Source organism: Lotus japonicus, chromosome 2, assembly GCF_012489685.1.
Source record: "Lotus japonicus ecotype B-129 chromosome 2, LjGifu_v1.2".
NCBI classification, from domain to species: Eukaryota; Viridiplantae; Streptophyta; class Magnoliopsida; order Fabales; family Fabaceae; genus Lotus; species Lotus japonicus.
The window spans coordinates 58,502,657-58,518,758 of NC_080042.1; the positions used below are offsets into that span (position 1 = coordinate 58,502,657).

General features: G+C 39.5%; 2 protein-coding genes across 3 annotated transcripts; one reads left to right on the plus strand and one right to left on the minus strand.

Annotated features, from left to right (window-relative positions):
- Window positions 1-1,393: 1,393 nt before the first annotated feature.
- On the plus strand, window positions 1,394-8,291 carry LOC130738528 (uncharacterized). 2 transcript variants are annotated; one of them, XM_057590524.1, is made up of 7 exons: window positions 1,394-1,942; window positions 2,291-2,523; window positions 3,256-3,949; window positions 4,770-5,064; window positions 6,090-6,184; window positions 6,584-6,778; window positions 7,471-8,291. In XM_057590524.1, the coding sequence occupies exons 1-7, from the start codon at window positions 1,748-1,750 to the stop codon at window positions 8,137-8,139; spliced, it is 2,376 nt and encodes a 791-aa protein (XP_057446507.1). In that variant the 5' UTR covers window positions 1,394-1,747; the 3' UTR covers window positions 8,140-8,291. The 2 variants fall into 2 exon arrangements, with proteins under 2 accessions (XP_057446507.1, XP_057446506.1); XM_057590523.1 differs by having other exon boundaries at window positions 1,395-1,942; window positions 4,770-5,136.
- A 185-nt stretch (window positions 8,292-8,476) lies between these two features.
- Window positions 8,477-10,778, minus strand: LOC130738529 (pentatricopeptide repeat-containing protein At4g19191, mitochondrial-like). Its single transcript, XM_057590525.1, has one exon. It carries the CDS (start codon window positions 10,582-10,584, stop codon window positions 8,767-8,769), a length of 1,818 nt encoding a protein of 605 aa, XP_057446508.1. The 5' UTR covers window positions 10,585-10,778; the 3' UTR covers window positions 8,477-8,766.
- Window positions 10,779-16,102: the final 5,324 nt, after the last annotated feature.

The window sequence follows — 16,102 nt, forward strand, 5'->3', positions numbered from 1 at the left end:
TAGATTCTGTAAAATAAATTTTAATCTAAAAATATATTTAGTATCAATAAATAATTATATATATGTATATATATATATAACTTTTAATATCTTTGTTTAATCAAGAGCATAAAGTTATAGAGTTTGTACTTGAATTCTTTTTTAAAGAAAAACCATTTATTAAGAGTAAATCGCATTAAAAACTACTTTTTTTTAAATCGGAAATATATATATATGTGTGTATATATATATATATATATATATATATATATATATATATATATATATATATATATATATATATATATATTGCACCCTTTAGGGATTGATCCCTGGACCTTCCCCTCCCAACTCATATGTCCAATAGCTCTTTCCACTTAAGCTATCATTCGAGGACAGAACAAATTTTTCAAGTAATGAGTAAAAGAGCCAAATTGCAAGAGCACACAAAAAGACCCACTAATATAAAAGAAATTATGGTTAAATACAATTGTAACAAAAAATATTCAATCAGAATTCAATTCTTAACTATATAAAAGAAATTATGGTTAAATACAATTGTAACAAAAAAAGTACAATTGAATATATTTTTTTGAATTTTTTTAATAAGCCAAGATATATATTGAAAAGAATTACAAGGAGTACTCAACCCAATACCAAAGGGAAAATGTAGGATATCAAATTATTTTTTTTGGTACAAGAGGAAAAATTGAATATCAATATATATAAATTAAGGGAGTTGTCATTCAGACCCCCACATTTATTTGGACCCCTTTTAAAGTGCAAAAAGACTAAAAGGCCCTTAATGAAAAAAATATAAAAAAACTCCACCCCATCCTCACATTCACTCTCATCTCTCCTTACCTCTTTCCTCTTTCTTCTCTCACCGCCACCACCACCGCCACCGCAACCACCGCCGCCGCCACCACCATCTTCAGTCGTTTTTTAAAATTTTCAAATTTATGGAATTGTTTTTGTCCTTTTTTTTCTGCAACTAAACACACTTTAGAGGTACGTGACTCACGCACTTTAAAAGTGTGTAGTTAACGCACTTTTAAAGTGCGTTTTGCTGCAAATTTGTACATAACTTATATTAGATGATTATTAAAAATCATGATACTATTAGAAAGTGGTGGAATTTGGAGATTCTGACTGCATATTTGAGCTCGGAATGGTCTTACTACCTTAACTAAAAAGTGACAGTTCAAAATTCATTCCCGAATTTAAACAGGAAGAAAAACAAAGAAATAAAGTGCGAGCGAAAAAAAATATAAGAGGGCTTTTTTGAATTTTACGAATTTATCATGGTACGAATAGATGTGGGGTCCGAATAACACCTCCTATAAATTAAATCCTTAATAAATATATGCCCACAAAAAAATGATCTGATCATCAATGGTCCTACTACTTCTGCATGAACACGTTATTAATTCTGAAAAGTGAAATGAAAACCCATCTCCCCATCATCTTCAAAATCCAGTCATTCTCTCATCGTTATTTATTCTTACATCTACCCATGATCGGTTACCATCACACCATTTTCCCTCTAACAGTTAGTTGTTAACAAAGAAAGAAAAAACCAACTCATAAAAAAATAACTGATTGGTACTGGTTTTCCAGCATCTGATTCCTTCAGAATCTTCCATTTTTGGCTTCATTCTTCATCTGGGTATCTCCACCTTCAACTCCTCTATCGATTCCCCCTTCTGGGTCGGTCTCTTTTTCGCATTTTCATCAGGTTTCAGAATTGGAACAATTGGGGTGTGAAATGTTTCTGGTTTTCGTATTGATTCTCTTTGGGTTTCTTCTTGGGGTTGTGGCGGTTGTGGCCGCTCAAGCTCTTGGATTCTTGTGGATCCTGAAACGGTTGCGTTGCAAATTTGAAAGAGACCAGGCCAAAATCTCTTCACAAACTCAACTGGGTAGTGCTGAAATTGATCCTCATCAATTTTTCAAAAAAGAGGTAATTTTGTGGTTCCACAAAATATCCATGCATTTTCTTTTTTGAAATTTTCTTCTGGGTAAGAGTAAAACCCTCTGTATTCAGAAGACATTGATTGATTAATCTGAATCAATTAGAGGGAAAAAGTTCTTTTTTTTTATTCTGACAAAAGGGATTATAATTTAATTTTGTCAATGTATGTTTTTTTTGTCATTTAGACTCAAAAGCTTGAGTCTTTAGTGAAGATGAATATGAATCAATCAAGCTGCATGCTTGGAACAGCAACATGCATTGGATTTTTTTTTTTTTTACTATTTATTGAATTTGTGTTTGCCAATTGTTCATGTAATTGGATTTGTCTTTCTTCAGGGTGTGATTTGGATTCTAGAGCCAGACAAGGTTTCAAAATTCTGGTTGGAGAGACCACCAAGAGAGCAGAAAAGGAAAAAGGAACTCTTGGAGGTTTCCCCTGTTAGGAAGTATGGTAAAATCATAGATCAGTCACTTGTTCTCACAGAGCCTGATGGCTTTCACATCACCATTCAGCTCAAGGGATGCCTGGTTGAAGCTGTTTCAGCCACAAGCCTTCCTTCTAAAAAATGGTAATGTTTCACTTTTTATTTGGTGTCTGGTGGTGGTATTGTCATTGGAATTAACTGCCAGCATTATGTGGCTTCAATTTGTGGTTTGTAGTATCTGTTGCATTTTCAAATTTGCTTTCTCTTGTTTAGTGTGTTTAGAGCTTCAACATGAGGAAAGTGTTAGATTATTAGAATTATTGTTGTGTTAGGACTTAGGAGCATATTGGGTTGGGTTTGTAATAGTTGTATAACTTGTATTATCCTTGCTCTAGCCTCCAGCTAATATCTTATTCTCATTTCTTAACAATGGCTAACGTGTAGCTGCCCTAAAAAGTATATACTTGATTTCAATGCAAAAGTATAATACAAGCTAAATCACTGTGCTCACCTGGAGAGTGCTACAGTTTACGAAAAACCTGATTGTATAGTTGACAATGATATATACTCACAGTTCCTCGTATTCGACAACTTTTTTTAAACTTTCCATGGGGTATGTGTTGCAATGCACATCATTTTGATTCAACATGCAATTCATAGTTGAACTTTTCCTGATTTTAAATTTAAAATGGAGAAATCTCATTTCCTGTATACCCTGCTTCATACATCCTAATAAAAAAGGCAACTTGTAATTACTTGGCTTATGTTGTTGTACTTCAAATGATTATGGGTAGATATATTTTATTATAATCTCACTTAGTAAATGAGTAAATCAGGTGGTTCACATTCTTATTTGATTGGCAATGAATCTTATAGGGCAAAAAAGTTTCCTATCAAAGTGGAAACCAAAACATCTGTGATCTACCATGGAAGCAAAACTCTTTACATATATCTTGAGACTTCATGGGAGAAAGAAGCATGGTGCAAGGCCCTCCGTCTCGCTTCATGTGATCAAAAAGAAAAACTTGAATGGTTTGCCCAGTTGCAAGAAGAGTTTCATAATTATCTCGCATCAGTGAATACCGAATATCCTTCTTTAATGAAACCATTAGTTGGATCAAGTGTAGAGGCAGTAGAGAGGATTAGTAAGCCTGATGGGTCTTCTTCAAAGGTTCGTCAATTTTTGAAAAAACTTACAAAAAGAACTTCCCGAGTTGGTGTGGATAATAAATCAACTTGGACTTCATTGTCAGGCCGTGAAGAAAGAAAGAGCACTGAAAAACTACGTGCTTGTCAAGACGCAGTTTTAGCCACAGGCTTGATGAAAACTGCTGCAGCAACAAATCATCTGAAAAGTTCCATGTTAGACAATGCTCCATCATCATCATCATCATCAACCTTATCTCATTCAAGAACCCAGAGTCAGATTTCAATCAGTTCTGATGCTGATGTTGATGATAAGTTTGGTATGGATGACGGAACATTATGTTGGAATTTGTTGATTTCCCGACTCTTTTTTGATCTCAAAGGCAATGCGCACGTGAAGAGATCAGTGCAAGAAAGGATTCAGGTTTGAGTCTATCTCATTATCTTTATGTCAGGAGATGGGAATTAGTTTGCCTAGCAATTAATCTCTAGAACTTTGTCTACTCTATATTAGTTTGTTAAATTGATAATCTTAGTTCATATATTTTCAGCAACCTTTTCCATTGCCATTCATTCCAAATACTCAACTTGACATGTACAAGCTGAATAATAATTATTTTGCTTTGCACATCAAGATGATATAAGCGCTATACTTTCTTAATACATATACGTATACTGTTAGGTTTATTTCTTAGTGGTTAAGTCTATCTTTATCTCTACACTCACTTCTAGAATAAACCTTCTGAAGTGGAGGCTCCTCTTGGATCCTAACATGGACAAAATTAATATGTTACTTTGAACCTGTTTGGATACAAATCAAAGAGCACTTATTGGAGCTTATCTAGTGCTTATTTTAGTAGATAAGCTCCAATAAGTGCTTTTCGGTCCGTATCCAAACAGGCACCAGACAGGCTCTTTAGCCAACATGGGAGACCTGTTGTATCTAACAAGATCAACCAGACCATGTGGCAGCTGTTCCATTATCTTTTTATGTGATAAATGGATGAATCTAACACTGGACTATAATTGTATGAACTATGAAATATGAATGGAGGGGACTATTTTTTAAAATGTTTACAATTTACCTGCTGGTCTGCCCCATTTTCATGAAGCAAAATCCTTTCCTTTAAGGTTATTATGAGATAATGTTGATATTTTCTTATTAACAAGAGAGCACCCTACATAAAACTTCATTTTGTTGTGATGATTATGAAATAAGTGTTGGTCTTCTCTATTTTATACAGAGGACGCTGTCCAATATGAGAACTCCCAGTTATGTAGGTGAAGTCATCTGTACAAACATCAACATGGGGAATGTTCCACCCTATATCATTGGAATGAGGGTTCTTCCAATTGAAATGAGTGAGGGATCAGCCTTAGAGGTTGACATTGAATATTCTGGAAGTGCAGTGTTAGAGATTGAAACAAGGCTTGAAGTTCGTGAACTAGAACTCCAAAGAGAGAAAGAGGGCTCAAATCCAGAGTCGAGCAATGTTGGGTCTGTTTCGTCAGATCTTCTAGAAGGTTTTGAATATTTTGGTAAGCAATTGAATCTTGCTGAAGGAATGAACGATTTAAATGAGCCAAAAGAAGATGGTGTCTGGAACACTGGTTAGTACATAAGTCCTATAAAATCCACCTATTTATGTATTTTCACTGCATATTGGTTTATCTACTCTGTACTGAATTTCTTGTCCCATGAAAATGGAATTAACAAGGACCATTGTGGTAGTTTCTGCTCATGGTATAAAACCATTTGTGCTCTTCCATTTAACAACTCAAACTTTTAGAATAGTTGATCTTGGCCTTGTATTAAAGCCTCTATGACCAAAAGGTCAAGGGTTCAGTCCTTGCCTTTCCTATTAAGTGAGCTTGGGCATTGTTCACAGTTCAAGCTTGAACTTGTTTGGTTGCTTTGTGCGATATTCACTGTTTTTTTTATAAGCCATGGTATATATATTGAAATGAAGTACAAGGGGTACTTCAACCCAATACAAGTAGACGATATTCACTGTTTGTTACCCAAGGTCTCATGACTTCCTTAGATTATCTGTACATGCATATTTACCGTAAACTTTTTAACTCTTGATAAACTAGGTAGACGGCAAAAGGGTCTTTCAAATTCCCACTGTATCAACCTATGGTTTCTTGTATGAGATTATAACCTTTCTGTATATTTATATCATTCAAAATATAAATGCTTATCTCCTATAGAGATAATGAATTTCCGAAAAGATTTTTCGTGTGTGCATGGCTGAGTGGGAGTTTAAGTAGTTCTCATATCTAGATATATGCTACGTTTAGCGCTTGTTTATTAGCTTATGAACAAGCGCTTATGCGATAAGCGCTTATCGCATAAGCTCTTATTCATAAGCTAATCTGAACAACTTATGAAAATAAGCTCAAAACAGCTTATAGGTAGAACATATGCTATTTACATAAGCTCTTCCAAACACTTACATAAACGCTTATGCTATAAGATAAGCTCAAATAAGTTCTTCCAAACGGAGCCATAGTGTTATATGAAGCATTGGGATTGACAATATCAATTTACCTTTTTGCAGACATGTCTAAGAGCTTTAAGAACAATACAACTTCCTCAACTCATGGATCGAGATGGAAGTCTATGTTAAATTCTGTTGCGAAGCAGGTTTCACAGGTAGCATCTCTTTATTAATCCCTCATTATTTCCCATCTGTTGCTTTTCTTTCTGACTACCCTTTTCTGAGTATTCATTCATTAATAGGAATCTGCTATATAACTATGTAGTATGGTTGAACTTGTATGAACTCTAAATCACTTGGTCATGTAGGCATTGATATCTTGTTAAGAACCAACACTGCCAAAACATATGCTTTTAGGTGAAAGCATATGAATGGTTTCTTATGCATCATCTCTTAGAATAAGCTATTAGAAGGGGCATAATGAAAACTTTTCTGTGAGCATTTGCATGTTGGTAGATGCACTTGGAGATGTTTTATTATTTTATCTAGTAATGAAGTTATAAGTAGCTTATTCTGTGTTGTTCTCAAAGTAATTGGTTATTCATTATGAAAAGGTTCCTCTCTCTTTGGGTATAAGGATAGCATCCCTCAGAGGGACATTGCGTTTGCAAATAAAGCCACCTCCATCTGATCAACTGTGGTACGGTTTCACATTTATGCCTGATCTGGACTTCAACTTGGAATCATCTGTTGGAGAACACAAGATTACCAATTCGCATATTGCTTTATTCCTGATCAACCGGCTCAAGGTATGATATCTCCTTTTTCATTATGTTAAATTATGATTATGAGATGGGTGTATGTGAAGGACTGCTTTTTCATGTTCTTTCCATGTCCTCCTTGTATTCATCTACACCATCAGTATCAGTATCAGTATCAATAATGAATAATTATGTTCAAAGAGGAAATTCTTTGGGGAATAACATAAGGAAAAAAAAATTGTTTGCCTCCTTCAGTCACTTTATGTGACATCCCTTAGAAGTGCCTGAATTTTGTCGTTGTAGTAACTTCCATTTGTGAAGTATGTGGCCATAGAATTCTGGACTTGTTGATATTTGTTTTCTTTTGTTTGGGTTGTAATACTAAATAACTTCATTATTTTGTTCTCTGTGTGTGTGTGTGTGTGTGTGTGTGTGTGTGTGTGTGTGTGTGTGTGAATAAACACTCTCCATAAGTTTAAGTGAAAAAATAATTCTGTTTAGTCTACTCTAATTTCAGATTGGTTAAATCAATAACTTAGAGGAAACCTACATCTGCCACAATTAGTACAAGTTCTCTTCCTGTTTTTTGGAGTCTGTTGCATCTATTGTAGTCCTTGACTGAAACCTTCTTTCATTACAATATAATACATGGGGAAATATGATTCAATAATTGAACTTTATGTATCTTCCAGAAAGGAAAAAACATCTGTTAACTGACAAATTTAATTTATCTCCTGCAGGCAGCAGTTCGGGAAACTATGGTACTACCAAATAGTGAAAGCATAAGCATTCCATGGATGCTAGCCGAAAAGGATGATTGGGTTCCTCGTAATGTTGCGCCATTCATATGGATCAACCAGGAATCTGGGAACGAGACTTCAACTTCAGTTGATACCAATAATGTACCTTCTGGAGGAGTGAAATCTAGTGCAAGTACCTTAAGTGAAGGTCCAGAGCTCAAACAACAAAAACCAAAGAGAAGCGAATCTTATCAAGAACCAGCTAGGAAATCGGATCCTCTGGCACTTCCACCAAGTTCCGCTAGTGCAATAATATTAAGGAGTAGCAAAAGTTCTGGTGAACTGACAAGACCTTTGCTCGAGAATGACGAACCACGAGAAACTAGAGATGTGAATGAACTAAGAACACCTTCATTACAAATTGACGATACAAATGAAACTAGTGAAGAAACGACGGAGGATGTTTCTGTGTGCGAATCACCTTCCAGCAGTGTGGCGATGTTCAAACCAAATAGTTCAATTGAACAGGATGATTCAAGGCCAAAGAAAGTTGGGAGAAGGGAAAGGATGCTTGATTTGCGAAAGAAGATGAGCGAGAAATTTGAAGAAAAGAAGCGTCACATTGAAGAAAAGAGTAGGCATATTGTTGAGAAGATGAGAGGACCTTGAGAAATATTAACAAAGTAAATTTCAGAATACTAACTATTTGTTATGATTGTTGGTCATATAAGAAATTAGTGACATTCATAAATAAGAATGTGGGGAATCAGATATTGTTTCATTGTTAAATTGTATATTTTTAGGGGCATGTTTTTGTTGCATTCCACGGCAGTTTCAAAATGCATTATTGACTTGGTTCTCTTGTAAATTTCCAATAGCCACAGGTTATGATAGAAAATTCATTTAATAGTTGAATACCAAATAATGTTTTGACAGAGAAATGCTATATAAGATTCAGTCACTCTCATTTGAAGAGTAACTTTTTTTTTTAACTCATTTGAAGAGTAACTCATTTTTATTTATTTTGCACGCTAGAATTTCTATAAATGCCATTGCTAATTAGTCAACTGTGACTGAATTGAAGTATCAAGTGCGTGTAGAAATAGTTTCGAACTATGAAGTGAGTATTCACTTCTAGGGCTAGCATTGCAGGTCTTGCTTTCTAACTTTCAAATTTTAGAGAATCCGATTTCCTAGCTGTAGATACAATTCAGAGAAAAATGAAGATCTTCTATTGTCTTATAGATATTGACTAATCCAACATGTGAGTGATTTCCTGCAACAAACGTATGAGATCTACGCCTTGACCTCGACCTGGCTCCGGCCACATTCTTTCACAAGTTCTTTACCATCTATCAAATTTCTCATAATATGTGCCTCCTTCCACTTGCCCAAAGAGGTATACAAATTAGCCATTAATACATAACTTCCAGAGCTTCCTGGACTCAGGTCTGATAACTTAGCAGCTGCAAGCTCTCCCAGCTCAACATTGCCATGGATCCTACAAGCACTGAGCAAACAACTCCAAGCTTGAGCTTGAACATCCAGTGGCATCCCCTGAATTGCATCTACAGCTAAGTCGAGCTGGCCAACTCGACCGAGAAGATCTGCCAAACAAGTATAATGTTTCACTGTAGGAGCTATTCCAAAATCCTCATGCATACTTTTGAAGAACTTAAGTCCATCTTCTACCAATCCCGAATGGCTACACGCCAGCAAAATACTAGTATAAACAATGGCATCTGGCATTATCCTTTCTTCAACTGTCATTTTGTGAAAGAGGTTGATAGCCTCATTCCCCATCCCATGGATAGCATAACAATTTATCATGGAAGTCCAGATGGTTAAATCTTTATCTGTCACCCTATCAAATACTTCTCTTGCTTTCTGGATGCTTCCACATTTTGAATACATGTGTAGGAGAGACGTTTGGACTTGTTGGTCCAAGTCCAATCCATATAAATAAATGTACTCCTCAATCTCTTGTCCCTTGCTTAGTGATCCCAAATCAGCACAAGCTGATAAAACAGTTGCAAGCGTCGCTCCATCCGGTCTAATATCTGTCCTTACCATCCTTCTAAACAGATCAAGTGCTTCTGCCGGATGACCTGATTGGGCATATCCTGCTATCATTGATGTCCATGATAAAATGTTCTTTCCAGCGGTCAGATCAAAAATCCTTCTAGCAGACGTAAGGTTATCACATTTTGCATACATATGTATAAGCAAGTGTTCAATGGAATCATCCTCACAGACCCCGCATTTGATTACAAGAGAGTGAACAGATGAAGCTAACAAAGGCTGTCCTACTTCTACACAACCAGAAATAAGAGTTAGAAACATAATGAAGTCTATGCTGATACTTTGATGTTGCATTTGATTAAATAATTTAAACGCTTCCACATTGTCCCCAACCTTCACATAACCCCCCATAATAGTTGTCCAAGAGATTATTGACTTTTCATCCATCAAGTCGAAAACCTTCCTTGCTTCATCCATTTGTCGAAACCGGGCATACATACCCATCAGTGAGTTGGCCAGAGAGACCTCAAAACACACAAGCCCAAGTTTGACCAAGCAACAATGCACTGAAATCCCCTGCAAAAGGAAACCAGAAGAATCCAAATTGGAATAGCCAGAGAAAATCGAAACAAATGTCGACGGACTTGGTTCAAACCCAAGAACCAACATTTCTTTCAAGAGGCTCAATGCCTTGTCCATCCAAGACCCACGAGAATAAGCCGAAACCATGGCATTCCACGACACAACACTTCTCTGCGGCATTTCATCAAACACCTGGCGTGCAGATGTAATATTGGAGCATTTCGAGTACATGTCAACAAGAGCAGTTTGAACAAAGGTGTCACCTTGGAACCCAAGTTTAAGGACATGCCCATGAAGCATTGTCCCATGGGGAATGGAAGAGAGGTTGGCACAGGCCTTGAGGAGTAAAGGGTAGGTGAAGTTGTTGCCATGAACACCAGATTGTTGCATGCTAGAGTGCATCTTTAAGGTTTCTGTGAAGAACCCATTATTGGTGGAGTCTCGAATCATCAAGTTCCATAGGTAAAGGGGTCTTTTGAAGTTGGAACGGGGTGAAGGACGCAGTGACATTTACTTGTCACTTTCTGGGGATCATGTTCCCCTTTGTTGTCTATGTTGTTCGAATGTTTGGTGCTGTAAGGGTTTTTGGCGGGATTTGGGTTTAACACCCCACCCATTAGGCCCCCGCCCCACCTGGGGGGCGAAATTACAAGAAAATCAGTTGATTAAAAACGGTAAATGATTACCCGACTCTATAACGGGTAATCATTTACCGATCGTGTTTAAAACATATAAACACGATAGTTTGGGTTTTGAAACCTATTATTTCAAAACCCAAATTTCCCTCCCCAAATCGCACCCTCTCTCAAAGCTCGGTTCCACCACTTCAATCTCCCTCAAAGCTCGGTTGTAATCATCATCAAAGCTCCCTCAAAGACCCATTCCATTACATTCAAAATGCCAGTTTTGATTTTCAATGATTCTCACATTTCAAGTTTGAATTAGGTGAATGATTGAACACTAGGGTAGTTGATTGATGATTAGAGGTAGGTTTTGTTGTGTTTTGTTGCCTGAAATTGCATGAAATGAGTATGGGCACGAGTGGGGTGCATTCTGGGTCTGCTCTGGTTCACTGTAATATCGGAAAATCAATTTCCGATATGATAATGGAAATTGATTTTCCGATATGATAATGGAAAATGAATTTCCGATATGACAGTGCAGACTTCCAAAATTGATTTCCAATATTTAACCATGGCCTGTATTTAACTTCCAAGATTACTTTGCTGATTTGTTGAGAATTGGAAATGATCAAGATAGATTTGAGTTTCATATTCTTCATGTTTTGTAATTAGGAAAGTTGTTTCTTGTTTTTGTTTGCTAGTGATGATGGTTGCTTGGTAGTGGATTAGTTCTTAAATTGACCTTAACACAGCTAGAAATTGTTAATCACATTCACATGCAATGTTGCTATTTTGGTACTTCAAAATAATTAGAGGTTTTAGAGTCTTGATATAGAAATGACGGTTGAGTTAGAACTTACAAGTTGTCCTTTTTGTTAATTCTCTATATTTTCCTTTTGATATCGTTAGTTGCTAAATGATATGCTCATATGTGAAAATGCTTTACTTATTATGACAAGTATTGTTAAATTTGTTTGTTTTGCACAGATAGCGAGAATGAAGGGCGGAAGGAAGAGGTTGCGTCTACTAGTGAGGATCCAGCGGATCGACACGAGCGCTTGCATGCCTCTTCTAGGCGCGGCGACCATATTGCATCCTCTCAGGCGGTAGAGGCTTCGGCACCGTCTCCAGCTCCGTCAGCTACTCCGGCCGGGGCTCTGTCTGCTTCTCAGGATGCGGCTGAGCTGGATCCTACTCTGATGTCTCCGATGGCTGAGTTACCTCGTCAGGAGACATCTGGCGAGTCTTCTTCTTCTGAGCCTAGTGGCGAGGAGTCTTATTCTGAGGCTAGTGGTGAGGAGGAGGAGCCTCTTATTCTCCAGGAGGAGATTGATGCTGCTGATGTCGTGCCAGAGGATGTGGCACAGGGCGGTGTGGATGACCTCATCCAGAGGGTGGCACCGTTTCCCGGGGGGCCTGAGGATCTGTCGCTTCTTGCGCATTATCCCGACCACAAGGCTCCTTGGACATGGCAGGCACTTCTACGCACAGACCCACGGTACGATGACCGTCGGACACTGAGGGTGGCCACTGTTGGGGGGAAGGTATGGAACCTTCCCTGTGATAGCGATTCAGAGGCCCATACACATGTGCGACAGCTGCTGCAGCAGACGGGTTTGTATCACCTGCCTTGGTGCGGGTTACCGGAGACAGACCCACCTCTCATACTGGCCCTTGTTGAGAGATGGCATGAGGAGACGAGTAGCTTCCACATGCCGTTCGGGGAGATGACTATCACCCTGGACGACGTGTCGGCTCTTCTCCATCTTCCCACGGGGTCGAGGTTCTACACTCCGGGCAGGGGGGAGCAAGATGAGTGTGCAGCGCTCTGCGCCCAGCTCCTGGGAGGATCTGTTGCTGATTATTTCGTTGAGTTTGAGGCGGCGGGTGGCCAGAATATTCGGTTCCTTACTATGAAGGCCATGTATACGCCTGCTTTGGATGGTATGTCTTAATCATTACTTTATTAAGTTGTATTTATTTTTAGCGTATTATTAATAACTGTTAACTTAATTCATTTCATTGTAGAGCACCGCTTTGAGGATGCTGCTAGGATCTGGCTGGTGAACCAGCTTGGTGCCACCTTCTTTGCCAGCAAGAGTGGGGGTTACCACACTACTGTCTACTGGATCGGGATGCTGGAGGACCTCGGTCGGGTGTCGGAGTACGTGTGGGGTGCGATTGCGCTGGCATCGTTGTACGAGCAGCTTAGTCGTGCGTCTCGCAGGAAGACGGCCCAGATCGGAGGGTTCACCTCCCTCTTGCTGTCATGGGCGTATGAGTACATATCCAGCAGCGTCATTATCAAGACGGAGGTACCCGGCTACACACAGGACCAGCCTAGGGCGCAGCGGTGGTCCACGTCCCGGATCGCGCATTCCGGACTCGATGAGAGACGAGTCATGCTGGATGAGCTTACATTGGATGATATCACATGGACCCCATTTGAGGACCATCGGGCTGTTCGACCGCGGGATCCCAGGGCCCTCTATTCCGGCTACATCAAGACACCTTACGGCCGGTCTGTGAGCCGACATCTACCGGAGAGGGTTATGCGCCAGTTTGGCTACATCCAGGACATCCCTCGACACCCCTCTGAGATCCAGACGACGGGGTCCCTTGCCGAGACCGCAGATGCTGCCTATGCTGAGTTTGAGTCGCACCTCCGCCCTCAGGGGATCCCTGCTACATATCCGGGAGAGGCGGTGGAGGGTTACATGAGGTGGTATAGCAGAGTGTCCCATGTGTTCATCATCCCTGAGGATAGGAGGGAGGAGCTTAGTGCCGTGGTAAGTTTGGATTCTAAACTTGTATATTATTTTTATCCATTCAATTGTGATTTTTGTTAATGACATTTTTTTTGTATATTATTTTTATGCAGTCTGCTATACGTAGGGGTGTGGAGTTGTTGGAGCAGTCACTGGAGGTTCCAGGTGCTCTTGCTCCAGGGACACAGCCCCGAATCCTCACTGAGAGGGCGCTCGAACTCTTTCGACGGACTTCCTTCGTTGGTACCCAGGGAGTTGCCTTTTCTGCTATTCGAGGAGCCGCAGTTGCGGGAGGCAGAGCTCGTGGAGGCAGAGCTCGTGGAGGCAGACCCCGTGGAGGCGGAGCCCGTGGAGGTAGAGCTCGTGGAGAGGGTGATCCTGGAGAGGGTGTTCGTGGCGGTAGAGCTCGTGGACCCAGAGGTCGTAGGGGGCGGGGTCGGGGAGATTGATTTTATTACTTTTGTTATGTGGGATCCATTGTTATGTATATGTTAGGACTCTTTATGTTATGTTATGACTCTTGCCTCTTTTTATTTACATGTGTTCTATTTTTAGTCTTAATATTATGACTCTTATAATGAAAAAAACAGTTACAACGACAACATAAATAATCCAAAGCATGTAATAATCCATGACAATAAGTTAAACGGTTACACAACCAAATTAAACATAACTAACACGGAAAACAAAATTATTCCTCTGTGATATCGATGAAGTCATGGGGTCCGCAATCTTTTGGGAATACCTTCACTAGGTTGGGCAATGTTATATTAAGATAACAAACAGTTCCTCTAGGTGCAAACATAGCAACCTGCAAGTAAATTGCATGCTTTAATCAAACCATGCTTAGTTGTCCAAAAAATGAAGCAAGTTTCATGTTTAGGTTCTAGGGGATATACCTTTTGGAGAACGAGAACAGATCCAACAGTTATGTCATTCGCAAATTCACTGTGGGTTTGCGATGGATGCTAGCATCAACAGCACCCGTGGGGTCCTACATTTTTGAAATCGTTTGGGAAGTAAATAAGAACGGTTAGAGAAGGGGGGCCTAAAGCAAGGCCTTACAAAAGCAAGGACAAGACATACCTTGAGGGTATCTTTCGCATCTCCGAACCCATTGGGAGTGCAAGATTTAATAACAGTAACAACATTCTCCACCCTCTCAACGTTCGCTGTCAGAGAGCCCAACGGAGTGGCAATTCCCCACTCTTGCAGAGCTGATAGCCAAGCATGTGAGTTGAAATCAGGATCGGTTTCGGTTGATCCGTGATCTAGCACACGCCTCACGATTTCCTGGGTCGGAATGAGTGTTGTGTTAGGGGTGGATCTACGGGCATACATGGCAGCCTGGATGGCGCCAGCCAGGCCAGGAATGAGAGGACGAGAGCTGCCAGAATTGTTGCTTTGACGTTTGCAATGGCAGACGAATGGATTTGAGTCTTGTTCCATTGTCTAGAAAGAAGAGTAAGAAGAAGAGGCAAGACACAATAGACAGGAAGATGAGGAATGAAGAGTAAGAAGAAGAGGCAAGACACAACTGAGATTTATAGCAGAGCAGAATGGTCAAAAGATTTATGGTGTACTGGTGGATGGTAGAAGTGTGGTTGTGGCTGGTGGTTGAGAGTAATGTCAGGGTTGGTGGTGGAGGGTAATGAAAATAATAATGACAAGACCTTCATAATGAAATGTTAATGACAAGACATTGATAATGAAATTAAATGACAAATGAGATATACTATTCAACGTACATCAAATTAACATTACCAAAAGTACACGCATGAACCTGCCAATCTACGATGATGTCTAAATGGTTGTCATTAACAACAACCTGTGGATAAGGGCCACAAAATTAAAATTACAGAGAGTTTACAAATTAATATTACACAATACAAGAACATTCAATCTGTGGTGATGTCCACATAGTCCGCATGACCACTAAAAACACCAAGCCAAGCTTGGAATTGTGCAGCGTACATGTCTAAACGTGGACCATATGGGTTGCGCCAGTATTTGGAGGCAAGATCAGCATGCCAATCCCACTGGGGAGCCACAGGCGGCATAGGATGTCCAGGAGTTAATTGGAGCTGCATTTTAGAGAATAACCATAAAATTAGATAACTTCAACATACAAAAATTAATCGACAAGCTAGTAGGCAACTAAAATATTAGTGTATTTGGTCAAAATATACCTGTACCCAGTGATTTGTCACATGTCCAATAGCTATAACAATATGCGGATCTGGTGGACCGGCTCCTATCAGTGGAAAGTATGTGTTACAACCCATAGAGGATAAGGATACGAGAACCAATTGGTACTTTGTGGCAACAAGGTATCCCATCTGTGGCAGTTGAAACCATTTGTCAGGGGTGGCCGGGTCACCAAGAGGAAGAGTGAGTCGTTCATGTAAGCCATAAACAACATTTGTGCCCCACATCCTATTATACATTAACACATTGGTCTCAAGTTCTTCTATCAATGAAGCCCTAACCCAAGGCCAACCGTCCTGACCGGCGGAATGCCCCAGTAATGCAGTAATGGATCTATAGCCACAGTTACCATCATCCTCAACATCTGTAATTGTGTCAATATATGGATGGAGAAAGGCTGGAAAGTTACACATGAAATGGCTTGTATCA